Here is a 16,832-nt window from a genome sequence, read left to right as displayed (position 1 = left end):
TGATAATCGTCATTTATGGCGCACACAAATCGCTGAGATGACAGTCACGAATCACGATCCCTCGTCGCACATCAGCCGTGGCCCGATTTTACCACATGTTGCATCATCTTTCGAGTGGGCTTCATCGAACATCGGGTCTTCAAGATGAGCGGCTGGCCACCGACAAATCTTGATGCATCGCTCCTGCACGCGGAAGAATGGTCCTTCCTGGCTGAAGGGGGACAAAACCTGCTTCTCCGTTACACTGGCCCTATCGCATCCAGCCCTCAACAGCTTTCATCTTCAGTCGGTTCCCCTTTCTTGGGAGAGGAAGGAGCGCTAGCTTTGCGCGTGAAAAAGCAAAAGCTCAAATCAGGGAAGAATGGCAAGCCGCAGACGCCTCAAATCGATAGCCAAGCATTTCAGAGCAAGGTCATTGTTCCCCTGCTTGGGCTGTCAGATGTACTACCTGCCAGCATTCCCATCGAGCTGCCTTGCTACGAAACAGCTGACATACATGCACAGGGACATCCTTTCGTAGAAGCCATTGCTCGTCGTATAGAAGAATCCAGGCCGGAGCGGAGGAGACTGATCGATGAGATCGATCCCTCCGCATCTCTCATCTGGGCTGTTGAGGACTTGACTTCAAGCGGACATGCCGTCACAGCATCGAGAGCTGTTCCAAGGCGAGTACTTGCAGTCGAGATCAAGGTGCGTCAGCGCTACTTGTCTATCCATTGCGTCGTTTACCTGTGCACTGACTTAGATGAACGGTACAGCCCAAATGGCTCTTTCTACCGGCGTTAGTGGAAGCAACCGACAGGGAGGTAAAGGCCACATTTGACTTCAAGAAGAACATATCCCGCTACAAAATGCATCGCATACATCGAGATCCGAGTCTGTCACTAGCAGAATGGCAGCAGCTTTACGACCCACTTGATCTCGCTAGTCGGGATCCCGCTCGCACACGACATGCTCTTGAAGCACTCTGGAACGAATGGAGACGCACATCGGATGCAATTCCTACAGCTGGCAACGAAAGTGACGATATTAACGGTATGGATAACGGGGATGCTGTTGCTTCCTCTGCTTCAACCCAGCAACACATGAACAACAATCTTCGAGTGTACTTGAACGGAAACTTTCTCTGCGGCGAGCAATGGGCCGAGCTTACGGAATTTCTGTCTGTCGAATTATCCGAAGATCACGTCAAGCAGGCCTTCCTCGATCTCCTGCTCTCACACCTGCATGCATCGCCTTTATTGGAACGCCTGGCTGTATGTCAATCTGCGGCGGACATTCAGCTACTAGGCCAAGGTTGGAGCGACCTGGAGCGATCCGAGCCTGTCAGCGATGTGGGAGCCTCCTCTGCCGCGCCTTTCCAGCTCAAGGACGGGAGTTCATCTGCCGCTGCTACCATCATGAAGGAGCCCACTCTGCAGGAGCTCATCGAAGCGGTCATGATAGCACCTGGAGCACAAAGCAACAGGGCCGCCAGACTCTTGGCGAAAAGTCACCGCGCTGAGATTCTTCAGTACGTTGTCAGTGCGACATTCAAAGACTGTTCTATGTTCTTGCGATTCATACGAAACTCCGAGCACGACGGGCCCGAATGTTCCATCAGGCTGATCGACTTGGATCCCAAGCCAGTCGGCAGCATGTACAAGTGGTGGAAGATTGACCAGGAGATCGTAGAGAGCTTCAAGGCTTGGGTCGAAAAGAATAGATTGGACTGGGACAAGAGCACCACGCCGTGGAAACTGGTACAGAAGACATAAGTATTGTAAAGTATTTCATCATCGTCTTCTTCCTAAGACATTGATTCGGTAGCATACACTAGAAACTATGTATTTTTGCTGGTTATCACGGGTTGTGGTTAAACGCCGGTTCACCGGCGATAGACTGAGAGAACTCCGAGATTTCATACATCATCCTCTCAAACCCCCGTGTTCTGGTGGCAAAACTTGAATATGCAACTCGTTCTCCCGCATTCCTTCGATTTTACCTCTGATATTCTCAGTGCGGGTTTAGACATGCAGAAACCGGCAGTTCCTGGCTCATGCAACCACAGTCGGCTTTCGGACCGCGACGTGATACAATTTCCTGGTATATCGTCGCATAAGCTCAACTGTGGATGAGACCAGGAGCGCAGAAAGCTACCATCATTGCTGTTCCCTTCAGCCTGTACCGTTTAGCGCTTGAAGGCGCGATTCCGTCACCGTGGAGTGTCGTCGATTCATCGGTGAGCTAGTCTTACGACCGCCTCGAAATCAGTTTTGAGCGGCCTCCCCTAATCACATCCAGTCCAAAAATCCTCACCATGACAACTCAATCTGCGTTGGCCTCTGCGAGCGACTCCAACGGAGTCACGAAAGTGCACCTTACGGTGTTCGTTCACGGGCTGTGGGGAGATCCACAGCATGTTTCGCTCCTAGCTCGAAGTCTTGCTAAGGCACACAGCTGTGTCCTTTCGCCTGCATTGGACGCTTCTGGTTCGTATCCTCTGGATCCTTCAGCATCTAGCTCTACGGTAGAGGAGAGCATGAGAAAGAAAGCAAGCTCCAAGAACGAGAAGACAGAAGCTCAACAGAAAGCGCAGCGTGAGAAGGAGGAAGCACAAGTGCAAAAGGCCCTCGACGAGGTGGAAGATATCGATGCCCCTGAGCCTGGGTGGAAACTGGTCCTGCTCAACACCGTCAGCAACAGGTGGGTCAACACTTACGACGGGATAGACTTGTGCGCCGAGAGAGTAATTCGGGAGATCAAAGCAGAAATCAAGAGAATCGAGGAGACGGGTGTGGATGAGGATGCGGACAACAAGTCCGCGGCCTATCAGGTTCGACGGCTGAGTATCGTCGGCTATTCACTTGGTGGCCTCATTATTCGATATGCCATCGCCGTGCTTTGGTATCAAGGGTACTTGACCAGTTCTCCGATAGCATCCAAATCTCAAAACCACGGTCGAATTGAGTCTTCCAGCATCTACACATTTGCGACGCCCCACATCGGCGTCCCACCTGTCAATTCACCTTTTGGGAAACTGGTGCATTACGTCGGTGGCCAGATCCTCAGCCGCACTGGCAAGCAACTATACGCGATAGACGAAGACTGGGGTACACATGGTGACTCACAAGCACTGCATGACTCTGAGCATGCGAAATGTGTGGAACAACGAGGCCTTCTCGAAGCCATGAGCGAGCCTGGATCAGTGTTTATGAAAGCGTTAGGAAGTTTCAAACATGTCATAGTTTATGCCAATAGTCTCAGTGACTTGACCGTGCCGTTCCGAACGGGCGCGATCGAGTTTGACGACCCCTTCCTGCTCGAGGGCACAACGGTGTGAGTAACATGATTTGTTCATTCTCCTTCTTTCCTATCTGACGATCGATGGTTGTTGGCTGCAAGCAATACGAGCCCTTCCTACCCTCACTTGATAGAGAGTTACAACCCGCAGCGGGCTATTCCGTCAGATGAAAGAAGCACATTGGCACGCCTAAGCGCTGCCGTGCTCCCCTCATCTCTACCTATCTTCCTCCGCCCGAGCCTATACCCATTCCGGCCACCATGGAATTATCTGTCCATGCTCTCGCTCCCTTTTCTTTTACCGGCTCTCTTGTGCATCCTCGCGGTCAGATCTAGAGGGCAAGGCAAATTGTCAAGGAAGCGCATCCAGGAGGAAGAGGAACTTTGGCTGAAAGAACAGAGCTTGGCCGCAGAGCAGCCAAACACTAACAGTCGCATCCAACGCATGCTCATCGCCGCTGGAAACGCCCTGCAAACAGTTACCGAGGGAGTTTGCGCAGAAGAGGGCGAAGGGGACAAGCACCCGGTCCTCAAGAATATCATCCAGGGCAATGGTGCGCCTAAACGGGATCCATCTAGCAGCGACAGAAATTGTGCAACCAGCACGTCAAAGCCCATGTCTACGCGTATCGAGGGACCTTCTCTCACTCTACAGCGCGGTCGTTACGCAGGCAGTAAACTAGCATCGTTGAGCGAGAAGCAGAAGCTCATGGTTGCACGTTTAAATGCCCTTCCGAATCTCCGCAAGCACTTCACCTATTTCCAAGACGTCACGAATTCTCATGGTACCATCATCTGTAGGACCACTGCCATCGGGATGCAAGTTCTCGGCAAGGACGTTGTCCGTCATTTTGCCGAGACATTTGAGCTATAGATTAATTTTTCTTCACTTGCGTTCGCACAAAGTTACATTTCAAGATGGCCACCTAAGATACATAGAAAAGACCTTATGTTGCACCAGGGGGAGCGTCTATCCAAGTCCCATTGTAGAATGCCGTCGCGGCCTGGGTGAAATCTCCGTACTGACCCTGCGAGACGTATGCTAGGCGAAGGTAGTGCGGCTCCGATGCGAGTTGCTGAGATAGCGATACGACAGATACATCATTAAGCGAATTGGTCAAGTTCTTGGCCGCGTCTGATTCGTAGTCGGAGAGGATCGAAGAGATATTGAACGACGTTGCCGTGCCTTGGTAGCGCAAAACGTCATCCACAAGCAAGGCGAAACTGTCCCAGCTGCTGGTTAGATTGACCGGGATAGGTGTCCAGGTTACGGTGCCTCTCGATGCTGTAGTATTCGTCGAGTTTGCAACCACGCCAGCCCAAGTGGCTTGTTGCGTAGCAAAGCTTGGTAGGTCTGAACTGATGATGCCATCCCCACGAACAGTAGCAACATCCTGGAGCAAGCCGTCGAAGCCCTACAAACCGTGGAATGTCAGTAAATGTTTCCACTTGTGAATATGGGATGCTTACCCATCGGCCGACACCATTAAGGAACATCCCCAGCAGGAAGGAGGAGTAGATTAGACAGAGCCTTGTCGGAAAAGCTGCGCCAGGCAGCAGCACGAGAGAAATGATGTAGTGGTGCAAACGAAGTGACTCTCCTGGCACAGCAGCAAGTATGCCGACAATGATGCCGCCGGTGATGTAAAGCGTGAGGTATTTTGGGAGATAACCGGTCTTGCGAACGACTCGCAATTGATTGATGACGATGATCACCACTACGATAATAATAATGATCAACGAGGTCAGAGCACCTGGTTGCGACCGGAGGTCGGATGCGACAAGCCGATTGAGGGGCACGCTTGCAAAGACGACATTGAGCAGCGTACCGAGCCAGTAGAAGCCGAGCTGCCAGATTGTCCGCTCTATTGGTAAGCGATTGAACGCCGGCCAAACGAAGCGCACTGCCAACTTCCAAATCGCATATGCCGTGAAGAGGGTTGGCAAAAAGTCTCCAAAGGGGACGCCAATGGGAGGCGGGAAATCGCGGGGCTCGGAGATCATGTTGACGTGCCAAAAGCCAAGGCAGACGAGGAGCCAAAAAAAGACGATTGGCTTCGGCTGCAGCACAAAGCCAACAAAGGAGGAGAGAACAACGTTGAGAAAGTAACCTTTCCACCGGTCATCAGAGCAGCCGGTCCCATTGTCCATGCGCTCAAGCCGATAAGAACTTGGAAAGGTTGAATTGAAAGACAAGCTACCTAGTCCGTTGGCGACCTTGGCCTCGTAATCGGAATACGTGCCGACGAGGCTGAGCACACCGCAGCCTCCTTTTAAATCAGAGAAGAGGCCAGCGTGAATGGCGGACGCGCATACCCACGAATCGGCGCGATACGTCTGCTGCACATCCCCTCCCCCGACAATGAGGGGCTTCCAGTTGATAATTTCGGCTCCGACAGCGCGTGCTGCACCTAGGGTTGTTGAACTGCATCCGTTTGGACATCTGAACGGAACTGAGACGTTGGAAGCAAAGGGGACACAAGACTGACCGTCGAGTCCGCAGTCTGCATTCCGTAGCCAGTACGTTGTTGTGCATCCGTAAAATTGCAGGTCGGACTGGTTTTTCTCCCCTCCAATATTGGCTGCGGATGAGTACCACAAACTCTTGCTGAGGAAGCTAAAGCCAAAAATCCAGCCAATGCATGTCAAGACAAAAATCAGCCAATGGGCAAAATTGTGCTTGATGTCCCGCTTAACTGCAGTGGCCCACCACACTGGGCCGTGTCCATCGGCATCCTCTTCTGTTAACAGCAAAGACTCTCCTTTAGCATGGTCTCTGCTGAGTTCAGCCGCGCATGGCTGAGACAGCTCGAGGGTAGATACGTCGCCACGGCTCGACTTCCAGCTACTCGGATCTTCCAGATCTTTCCACCGGACATGAAGGGTAAAATGCAGCCATGCCGCTTCCACCTTGCTAAGAGGCCACCAGGGGTAGTGACGAATCGTCATCTTTGCAGGCCGAGCGGGGCCTCTCACAAACTGGACGACACGTGACCCAATCCCGCGTCTGCCACTGCCTTGTGTAGCGGTGTACGGGAATCTGGTCGTGAGAGCAGATGACGTTGGAGGAATATGATGTTCGTTGCGGTGAGATCCTGCGCTGGAGCTGAGTATTCTCTCTTTCTCATCAGCTGAGCTACTCGACGGAGAGTTGCCTTGTGCTTGCCGAGGCAAAGACGGTAAAATGCAATCTTGCACAGCGAGCTTGCCCTGCTCATTTGCGCACTGGGCAGTTCGGTCGTCCGCGTCGGCACGCATGTTCTCTGCCAAAGAGCGTGGGTACGTGACCCATAGCAACCCTGGATCTGCGCTGCTACGACTGTGGGCGGAAGATAGAAGCGAACTGCCGAAACCACCGTAAGCATGTGATAGCTCACGCAGAAGCCATCGAACGCTTGCGACGTTGGTTGTGAGCGTGGTGATGCCGAGTGAAAAGCCCATAAGCATGCTATGTAGCGTGTGCGGCGTCTGCTTATACGCCGAGCTAGACACTTGCGCGTTGGCTTTACGTGCAGCAGATACAGAGGTGCTGACATTGTGAGGAACGGGCGCAACCTTGCTGCTGGATGTTTCGGTTGCAAGAGCAGAAGAGAGAATTTCGATGGCTGTTTGCACAAAAGCGGACGGCGGCAAGGTTGTTATCGCTGAGGGGACGGCATCGTCAATCACTTCGACTGGCAGCCGCAATCGACTACGCAATTGATGGTCATTTTTGAATCTGCTGTCCGCCCAAAGGAGATCGAAATCTTCGGAAGAGCTGCCAAAAAGCGCAAGAGCACGCTGCTTCTCTTTTGGGCCTGCTACGAACTCGAGAATGTCTTGGAACTTTTGCTTTGCCGCTGCAGTGGTGCAGAGTTGTACTTGTCCCCCGTTTCCGTGGAGTGTGGAATCGATCAAGCTGCGAATAAAAGCTGTACCGCTCGATGCCATTGCAACTTCCCGTTTCAGTTGCAGTGCAAGTGCTCTCCCTTGCGTCAAGCCGCCCTGGTCATGGCCGGCGGCGCCCTTGCCTTTGGGGAAGACACTTGTAGTATTCCCCCGCAAGCCGGATTTGGAGGAACGAGAAGTGTCAGCCCCACTTGCGCTTAGCAGCTCAGCACCTTCTTGATGGGCTATATGCGGAAGCTGTTGGGTGAGGCGCAGTCGCTGTGCCTCTGCACCTCTGTCTTTCCACGGCGGGGCACGTTTAAATGCATCCAAGAAACGCTGCTCGACATGTCCGCTCTCGTTTGGATTGGCGTCAGCGTGCCGTACAGCATCCGAGTCAGGGCTGAACAAGTCTGGCGCTAGGGGCATGTGCGATACATCGCTGACGAGCGCCACGAGTGCGCTGAGGTCAAGATTGATCCTGCGCGTTGGGTGAAAAGTTCGCAGAGAACTCAGCGGAGGGCGCAAAGGAACACCTGGAAGGATCGCTAGTGCGATATTGAAACCCGGGTTGCGCAGAACATCTGCGCCATACTTGCCGTACGCAATGTCAGAGGGGAGGAATACCTCCTTTGCCATAGATTGCTGCTGCTGCAACATCCTCAGTCGCGCTTCCCGTTCGAAGCCGCTGACGAGTTCAATACCAAGCTCTTGCGCCATCATTTGCAAGCGTGTGAGGCGGTGGGTATAACGCTCAGCCTCTGGGAGGGCATACACTTGCTGTGGGCTGAGTGCCTCCGGCTCCATAGAGGCCTTTCGACCGAGTGGCGGTATCGGCAAACGCGAGAGGATGATCTCGACGAACGGTCGAAGCGAGGTGGCAGCTCTTACGTCTGCTGCTGCGCTCAATTCGCAGATGAGCTTGTATAGCGAACAATTGCACAATGCGATGTCCAACTCTGCTTCTTCACCTCGCCTTTTCTCGACTTCTTGGTCACTGCCATCATCCGGCTCGATGTAGCTTTCCCACAGCCTGAATTCGGAAAGAAGAGCACTCTCTTTAATAGTGACGATCTTGACCCAACGCTGACGTATCAAGCCAACGGGAGCGAATTGCTGGTTGTAAATTGCGTCGACTTTGGCAATGGTTGAATCTTTGCCTTGCTGTTTGCTATTTTTTGCTGCTTGCCGCGCTTTCTTGCCTTTGAGCTGTTTGCCTTCAGATACGCGGACTGGAAGAGTGGCACCGAGCTCGCTCAAACATCCTGAAGTGAGAGCAGGAAAAAGAAGGTGCTCCCAGTGCGCGCAGAGCGATGGGGCGTTCGAGCTTGCCGGGGCTTCTATGCCCGTGAGGTACGTGTCCAGCGGTGGGGGTGCGGCGTCGTTATTTCCAGGAATAGCGTCATCTCCTCTCTGAGACGATGAGAAAAGTATGTCGGACGGATCGGTTGCCGGCATGGGAGGAAGCGACTCATGCATTTCGAGGTACCGGTCGAGAGCGAACTTGAATCACGGCCGCAGTCGCGCATGATCAGTCACAAAGGCGCACCTGAGGCCAATCACCCGCCACCTCACCTTTTCCAGGTACTCCAGCTCGCGCTTGATGCTCAGACGCAGACATCTCAAACCCTTTATGCCCTCTGCGCGATGCCGCGACGAGTGGTCTTCTCGTATCTCATTCCAGACATCACCAATGATGGGGACGTCGAGATTCGGCGACGGTGACCCTGATAATGGGGACGGAGGTGGCGGGCCGTGCACTAGCCCTGGCGCAAGGGAGCTCCAGTGTGCATAATTCGCAGAGAGCTGCTCGATCGAGTACAGCGTTACTCGCAACGCCGTGTGCAGTGTACCGATGGTGATGGGCCCAGCGGTGGCGTTTACCTCCATAATAGCAATTGGGGAACAAGTGCCGACGGCACTCTCTCCAGCTAGTTCATTAGGTGCGCCGCAGAGACTTGCACAGTGAGGATGTGTCTTTGAATGCAAGCTCGTCTCGACCCCGCTTGCACCCGGCGGTGGTTGTGAGCGGTGAGGTTGGATGGATCAGACGGCTGTGACACCATTTGCTGTTGAGACAGCGCGCTAACCCGCCACTGTCGACTCGACTTTCCGCTCCTGGGTGTCTATTTGCATTCGCTTCGAGGGGCGAGCGAGGGCTGCAATCTGATTGTATCCTGTCCAACAAGGCGTTCAAGTCATTATCATAGATAATCGAGTTTGATGGTGGGCGTAGCTCGCAAGAGCTTGGCCCACCGGCTTGGCTCAGTCATATCCTCTGTCACTTGCGGCTCGTGGCAGCCCTCTCGGCCGAGAACACAACGATGTACAACCAGGCGGTTGTAGCTTCGGGTTGAAGAGAGATGTACATCCATCGAACAAAGTTGCGGTTGAGTTTCAGGTTCGACCTGAGTAGCGCATCAACTAACTCAACCACCTTCACTCGTAGACGAGCACAACTCACAGGCATTGCCTTTCCGCGATCTTCCCCGTGCCCCGTGCCCTGGCTGCATATCAGCCTTCGCTCGAGATCCTTTGGTCCTCTCCGAAACGTACCCGGGAAAGGGCGTGCGCAGATCACGGCCCGAAGGGTTTCCCGGCCCCCCCTTTACTCGACCGGAAGCGCCACAGGGAGATGTCGACGGCAGGGACAGCAAGCCCACCGAGCAGCAGCCACACTATCACCCCTTCCTCACCAGACTCGCCCCTCTCTGGTACCGCTGCCCCAGACATGAGCAGCACCTCTACTGTGACTGCTCCTGAAGGCGCAGGATCGACCACTGCTGTGGACTCAGGCAGCAGCGTGCCATCAGGGCTAGCACAGCGACGGGGTGGCAGCGGCGCAAGTGCTGTGCAAGCGCCGGTGGGCGAAGCATTAGTGGGAGCGTCGAGTGTTTCCAACGAAGGCGCAGTAGCAGCAGGCAGAGCGGCAGATAGGGTGAAGCATCATGTGCGGCTTGCACCGGTCAATACCTCCGCTGCGGCGATCAAACCAGGAGAGGGCCGGCCAAGGAGCTCCTCGCTGGTGCAAGTGACCAAGGTAGAGGAGACTACAGAGCAGCTGCTCGATCAGAGTGCCGGGTTCAATGCCAATGCAGACTGGGTCAACTACAAGGGTGCTTCTTCGATTAACTCCGTTCGTCGGGATGTGCATGTGTGCTGATTATGCTTTCCAATCCGCTTTTGCGTCTGCAGGCGCCTGGGTCATCCATGTTGTGCTAATCCTCCTGGCCAAGATTCTGCTGGATGTCATTCCTGGGATGCACCAAGATATGAGCTGGACGCTCGTCAATGTCGGCTACATGGGGGTGAGTGTGGCCAGGATCCACCCCAATAGAATGATCTATTGACGTGCTTGTGGTCTATTCGATTTTACGCTCCTACACTGTTTTAATCGTCCCTTCAGATCTCGTACATCATGTTTCACTACGTGACAGGCACCCCATTCGACTCAAATTCCGGCGCATACGACGATCTGACGCTCTGGGAGCAGATCGATGACGGAGCACAGTACACACCCGCAAAAAAGTGGCTCACGAGCGTTCCAATTGGACTGTGAGTAGTGCACCATCAACATTGCGGGTTCTTTCAATGGCTGGGAGGTGAATAATGACTTGCATGCTCGGCTCTGTGCAGCTTTTTGATTTCAACGCACTACACGCGGTACAATCCATGGCTCTTCAGCTTGAACTTCTTCGTCACCCTCTTCGTCCTCTTCCCCAAGCTACCCATCCTCCATCGGTTGCGATTCAAGATCATGCCGCGCTCGCCGTACCCTTCTTTGCCGCCGACGCCGACGCACAGCAGGCCTAGCACCCCTGCTTTCGCTCGGAGGTGATCGAGAGCCACCGCGCTGAGGCAGGCAGCTTTGTCTTTTGCGACTCGCGGGCAATGCAAATTATTGGTAAAGCGCGTCTCATGGCACAATGCCACAGAATAGAATGAGGGTTGGGCAGGTATAGACTGCACACGATCGATCGCAATGTTGATTACACATGGTTTGCCTCTCTGCCGCTTCATCAACAGCTGTCCTACATGCGTGCCGAGAACCAAAGCAGCCCAGCGATTCTGCGTAACTGGTCCACTGCGAAGCTGAAAGATATTTGCGTTGTATCTAAGATGAATGGCTTGAACCACACGCCGCACGCGGAGTCTCGACCTTGGAATTTCGGGGGGGGGGGGTACACTTGATATAAGCAGAGCTTCTCTTTTCCGTGCGCTTCTCTTTTAGACTTGGACAGCATTGAGCGCTGCAGATACCCTAAACCATAATCAAACCCACTCTCCAGCGTTCTTCTGCGTGGCCGAGGTCAGATTTCAGTACAAAACGCTGAGTCCGACCACCGCACAGTTCTGGGCTCTTGTACTCGGAAGCTGTGACGGTATCTAAGAGCTTTTGCTGTAACCAGACACTCTCAACGGGACAGTGAGATGGGTGTGGGGCCGATGATGACGCTGAGCTGGGGTAGCTTACCCTGTTTGCGCCCGAGTCGACCTTTTTGATACCGACAGTGGACGTGCCTTCTGGGCACCCGCAAACAAGCTGGGACCCTCGAACGAAGCAAAGGATTGTCGTCGAAATTCTCGGCGTTCGGATGCACCCATTTCAGACGTCCGAGTTAGGGATAGCTCCTGGTCAAAGGGTTTCCGAGCCCAGGGACGTCGCCTAGCCAGCACGTTGGCTGCTTGGACAATGGGACTGCATGGTGCTCTAGCGGAGGAGTCTGATCCCCATGCATCGGCATCTCACTCAACCAGTGGTAGCGACTCTCTAACAGGGCATGTGTCTTGAGATCCCTTCAACGAGGTAGTACCAGGTAATCAAATGGAAGATCAGTACCCGACCTGAACGTTCTGGTCCATGACAAGGCTTGAGCGATGTCGAACAGCGCCAGAGCGTATGAGGATGGACGCTTGGCCATCTCCAAACACTGATGTAATTTGATATGTCAAACTCAACGAGAGGACTGAATGTGAGGTCTCCGGGGATCGCTCCTCCCGTATGACATCCTGCGACCACACTGTAAACCACGGGGACACGGAAGCATAAGAGTTAGCGAATCTACGGGATGTTAACCGGTGCGAGTCAACCAGGTTGCTCCCGGTAAAGGCGTCGCATCGGGGACGCTGCTGTGCCAAATCATGCGCGGCTGCATTGCTTACGGTTTCACCTTACCGAGGCTCCCGGTCTGACTCGTCAGTTTCCCGTATCGGTTGCGTTTATCACGGACATTGACTCTCCCATACAAAGCCTTTTCTTGGAGCGTCACGCCCCCAATCAGGGTTTGGTGTGAAAACATGGAAAATTCTATTTTTCTTAAACTCTACATGAGCACGAGCGTTTCCTTTGAGAAGAGCCTGTTGAAGACGGACGAGGATTCTAAAGGGGTGGAGAAATGGGGAGGGGTGGGGGCGGATTGAAGCGAGGCAAAGGGAGGTGTGTTGATGAGACTTTTTCGGAGCACAGGAGACGATAAGCTCAAGTGGTCCTTCTTGTGCCAATTATGTGTAGGAAGCGCGAACACGATGGGAATGATCAGGGCGCTATGACTTGGAAAAAAACACAGCCGACGGGGGTTTGCCTACCTAAAGCCAGACTTTGTTGAATTTGATGAAGGTACTCTTTGCCACCTGGACGATGATGATGTACGCAAAAATGTAAGGGAAGAGGAAGGCATAGAACATATGCTCTGGGATAGCCATCCCGAGGGCGTTGCGGAGGAATGGAATGTAGGGGAACGCCATGGCGGCCATGGCGATGAGAAAGGTCGTAACGGAGACCATCAGGCTGGCGCGACTCTGCAAGAAGGGCAGCTTTGCCGTTCGGAGGACGTGGACGATGGCCACCTGAGTAAGGCAACCCTCCAAGAACCAGTGAGTTTGAAATTTCGCCACCTGGCTCGCGTTGTCGGCGTTTTGGTATCCGAAGTAGAACCAATTGACGATGAAGGTGAAAATGTCGAAAGGGCTCGACAGCGGGCCGATGAAGACCATGAACTTGAGCATGCTTTTGGTCGACCACGTGACGGGTTCGAGGATCATTTCTTCGTCGACATTGTCCCACGGGATCGAAGCCTGCGAGATGTCGTAGAGGAGGTTCTGAACGAGGAGTTGCGTTGGGCTCATGGGCAGGAAAGGAAGCCAGGAGGCAGCTACAGTGACTGAAAAGACGTTGCCAAAGTTGGAGGAAGCGGCCATTTTGATGTACTTGAGCGTGTTAATGAAGCTCATCCTACCCACGATGATGGCGTCGAGGATGACGTCGAGCCCTTTTTCAGTGAGGATCACGTTGGCAGCGTCCTTGGCAATGTCGCAGCCTGTGTTGACCGAGATCCCACAGCTAGAGCCTCGTAGGGCAGGGCCGTCGTTGACGCCATCACCAAGGAAGGCAACTTGGTGACCCTGCGTACGGAGGCATCGGACTACCTCTAGCTTCTGGATTGGGGTGAGTTTGGCAAAGACACACTTATTCTCGACGGCATCAGCGAACTCCACAGGGCCGAGCTGGGCAAGGTCAGAGCCAGTGATGCATAAGTCGCTTACGCCGTCGGACTCGGGGATCATGTCCAGAATCTCGCAGACGCGCTGGGCGGTCGGAAGAGCATCGCCCGTTAGAACCTTGGTGGTCACGCCGAGCTTCCGCATGTTGGCGATCGCGGTTTTGGCGTCAGGCTTGGGAGGGTCGAGGATCGAGATGAAGCCTTCGAGCACCATGTCAACCTCGAGGTCGGGGGTTGCTGCATTGTTGACCAGTTGGCCGCTGTCCACCCGACGTGTTGCGACTCCAATGACTCTCTCTCCTCTCTTCGCAAACTCAGCGGTGAGGTCAGCGCAAACTTTGTAATTGATGATAGAGATTTCGTTGCCAGCTCTAGCGTGTGTGCAACGACGGATCACCTCCTCTGCAGCTCCTTTGCACACCAGTGTGAGTTTCTCGGACTCTTGGGGCTGGAAGAAGAGAACAGAGACAACTCGGCGGTAGAAGTCGAATGGGATGTCGGCAACTTTGCTCTTGTTGTTGAGAATGACTGAAGACGGAGGCAAGGTGTCGCCATCCTTCCTGACCTCCTCGACACGAGCCAGGATGGCGCGGTCGATGTTGTTGACAAAGTCGGACGTCTGAAGTTTGGCATTGACGTAAGCGAGTTCGAGTGCGGTATTGAGAGGTTGTCCGTCAGCGTCTGCGCTGGAAGCAACACTGACGTGATCTTCGGTCAGTGTTCCGGTCTTGTCACTGCAGAGAATATCAATAGATCCGAGGATCTGGACAGCGTCGAGCTGTTTGATGATGGCTTTCTTGCGAGCGATGAGGATAGCGCCACGAGCCAGGTTGGCAGTGGTGACCATGGGAAGCATTTCCGGGACTAAGCCCACGGCGACGGACAAGCAGAAGAGGGCGGCATTCTTCCAGTCCTTCGTGACGAGACCGTCGATGATGAGAACAGTTGGGGCCATGACGAACATGAAAGCCAGCAAGAGCATTGAGACCTGTGAGATGCCGCGCTGGAAGTCATTCTGAGTCTTTGCTTCGTTGGACACCGAAGCGACAGTGCCAATATAGGTTCTGTCTCCCGTGGCGATCACGAGAGCATCACCATGCCCGCTGACGACATGTGTTCCCATAAAAAGGACGTTGGGTCGGTCGATCGCGTTAATGGACTTGTCGTTTGACTCCCACGAGGACGCAGTGGGGAGGGGGTATTTCTCCAATGTGATACTTTCCCCAGTCAAGGTGCTCTGTGAAACGCTAAGCATCTCGGATGAGATTACAAGGCAGTCGGCTGGGATGACCGAGCCAGTCGAGATCCTGACCACGTCGCCGACGACAAGTTGGGCTCGGTCGATCTTGTGGGGGGAGGCATCAGCGTTGGCCCTTCCTAGGACGAGGCATGAGTTATCGACCAGAGCTTTGAGAGCATATATATCCTTAGCAGATTTGTGCTCCTGGACGAATCGGAGCGTAACGCTGAGAACGACCATAAGCATGAGTATGGTGAAGGTGGCATAATCCTGGGTAGAAATAGCAATGACAGCGAGCACCGTGAGGATGGCGTTGAAAGGGTTGAAGATGTTATCGATCAGCATGCGCCACCACGGGAGCTTATTCAAGTTGGAGAGCTGGTTCGGACCGTCGGACTTGAGGCGATCGGCAGCGAGCCGAGCGTCGAGACCAGTGGCGGAAGTACGGAGCTCTTGGAGCGTTTGCGAAACAGGTCGTAGCGAATATTGCATAAGCTGGTCCAGCACGGCATTCTCCTTAGCGAGTGCCGCGGCGTTCTTGGAAGCTTCCAGGGCCACCGGAATGCGGAAGAGGCGAGCGACAAAAGTGACGGAGAGAAACCGTCGGAGACGTGAGAGCCTGGAAGGACCATCTTCTAGCAGGGCGGCAGCTTCGGGGTCGCATCGCTGAGGCACCTGCACGCAGGGTTGTGAGACATCGACGGCCTTGTTGAAAGAGGTTCGCATTGGTTCGGCAACATTGATCGAGTCAACGCCGATCAGCTCGATGGGAGCTGCGGATGAAGCAGACATTGCGAAATAGGCGGGTGAGATGCTCAAAGTGCAAAAGGCTCAGGGGACAAGCTTGGAAGCGCTTGGTCAGGGTTGAGAGTCTGAGATGACGTTAGAATCGACTTCGCGGATGACACAGTGAAGTTTGGACCAGGAAGCAGTTGGATTGCACGCTGGCGACCTCCCAGGGAAAGGAAAGAGGGAGCGGGGAAGGCGGTGAATAGGAAAAGCTCGGGGGCCATGTGGAAAGAAGCGTGTGGCATAACTGTAAGAGGTGGAGTCGAGCTGAGCGGCTTGAGTGGTATGGATGAAGGGTGAGCTGTAACGAGAGAAGACAGATGGAGAGAGAAGGGAGCAAGGGGATAAAGGGAGTTGTCAAGGTGCATTTAGAGATTGGGCTCGCGTATTATATGAGCGGGGATTTTGATGAGAAGGATCTCTAGTGCTCGAAGCAAGGTTCGATGGCGATTTCAAGTGTAAGTTGGGAACGCATTCTGGAGATGATGTTTTCTTTTAGAAAGGTCGGGAGGCGGACAAATTGAGAAGGATGGAGGCGAGGGAATAGTATTTTGGAAGAGACAATTTTTTTTTCGAAAGGGATGGGTTAGAATTTAAAAACTTGATTGTACAACAAGGGTTAAGGGTTTTCGGCATCTCGGCACTAAGAAGGGTTATGGCTGAGAACGAGCTGTTGAAGAAAGGTTTAAGGCCAGTTAAGCATGGGTTTAGGGCCAAAGAGGCATGAACCAATGAGAAAGGAGCGTTGTATATTACCACAGATGAGTGTTGGAAGTGTGGTGAGAAGAAAAAAGTCATAACCACGATGGGAACTGATGAAGCTTAGTGAATGGGGAATGAGATTGGCATGGATGCGTGTTTGAAGCGCCTTTTTTTAACCTTGGGTTAGGGTTAGGGGAGCTCCGCGAGGAAAGCCGCTGGTCTGCGGGTAGCGTGAACTGCTTCGTTCCTGGACGACCCACTCGTCTGACTGGGCAGTTTGTGACGAGCAATATTCCAACATCAAAATTGCTGCGGCCACGCCTCCATACAAACTCACAACCGTCCAGCATCCAAGGCACTGCCTGTGCTGCACCGAATACCACCCTCACGAGCTCATGTTGCACTCAAGTCAACGGCACCATGGCTAGCCAGCAAGGCATGCAGTACTGCCA

General features: G+C 53.6%; 6 protein-coding genes across 6 annotated transcripts; 3 read left to right on the top strand and 3 right to left on the bottom strand.

Moving 5' to 3' along the window:
- The first annotated feature begins 37 nt into the window (after positions 1–37).
- K437DRAFT_256829 (uncharacterized protein) lies at positions 38–1,848 on the top strand. The gene is made up of 2 exons (XM_013387489.1): positions 38–690; positions 759–1,848. Exons 1-2 carry the CDS (start codon positions 145–147, stop codon positions 1,755–1,757), a joined length of 1,545 nt encoding a protein of 514 aa, XP_013242943.1. The 5' UTR covers positions 38–144; the 3' UTR covers positions 1,758–1,848.
- Positions 1,849–2,122: 274 nt separating this feature from the next.
- On the top strand, positions 2,123–4,281 carry K437DRAFT_236207 (DUF676-domain-containing protein). Its single transcript, XM_013387488.1, has 2 exons — positions 2,123–3,318; positions 3,385–4,281. The coding sequence occupies exons 1-2, from the start codon at positions 2,300–2,302 to the stop codon at positions 4,154–4,156; spliced, it is 1,791 nt and encodes a 596-aa protein (XP_013242942.1). The 5' UTR covers positions 2,123–2,299; the 3' UTR covers positions 4,157–4,281.
- On the bottom strand, positions 4,230–6,231 carry K437DRAFT_224606 (uncharacterized protein; the record flags this gene model as incomplete). The annotated part of the gene is made up of 2 exons (XM_013387487.1): positions 4,230–4,697; positions 4,753–6,231. 2 exons carry the CDS (start codon positions 6,229–6,231, stop codon positions 4,230–4,232), a joined length of 1,947 nt encoding a protein of 648 aa, XP_013242941.1.
- A 1,916-nt stretch (positions 6,232–8,147) lies between these two features.
- On the bottom strand, positions 8,148–9,235 carry K437DRAFT_247479 (uncharacterized protein; the record flags this gene model as incomplete). The annotated part of the gene is made up of 2 exons (XM_013387486.1): positions 8,725–9,235; positions 8,148–8,652 (listed from the first exon to the last, which is right to left on the bottom strand). Coding segments are annotated over exons 1-2 (819 nt in total), but the record flags the coding sequence as incomplete, so codon positions are not given.
- Positions 9,236–9,563: 328 nt separating this feature from the next.
- On the top strand, positions 9,564–11,282 carry K437DRAFT_256826 (ORMDL-domain-containing protein). The gene is made up of 4 exons (XM_013387485.1): positions 9,564–10,265; positions 10,345–10,457; positions 10,556–10,704; positions 10,786–11,282. Exons 1-4 carry the CDS (start codon positions 9,785–9,787, stop codon positions 10,985–10,987), a joined length of 945 nt encoding a protein of 314 aa, XP_013242939.1. The 5' UTR covers positions 9,564–9,784; the 3' UTR covers positions 10,988–11,282.
- A 1,157-nt stretch (positions 11,283–12,439) lies between these two features.
- K437DRAFT_247475 (magnesium-translocating P-type ATPase family protein) lies at positions 12,440–15,381 on the bottom strand (the record flags this gene model as incomplete). The annotated part of the gene is made up of 2 exons (XM_013387484.1): positions 12,440–12,638; positions 12,736–15,381. The coding sequence occupies one exon, from the start codon at positions 15,379–15,381 to the stop codon at positions 12,736–12,738; it is 2,646 nt and encodes an 881-aa protein (XP_013242938.1). The 3' UTR covers positions 12,440–12,638.
- Between the last annotated feature and the right edge of the window lie 1,451 nt (positions 15,382–16,832).

Source organism: Tilletiaria anomala, assembly GCF_000711695.1.
Source record: "Tilletiaria anomala UBC 951 chromosome Unknown K437scaffold_47, whole genome shotgun sequence".
NCBI lineage: Eukaryota > Fungi > Basidiomycota > Exobasidiomycetes > Georgefischeriales > Tilletiariaceae > Tilletiaria > Tilletiaria anomala.
This window is presented reverse-complemented; position numbering and strand designations above follow the sequence as displayed.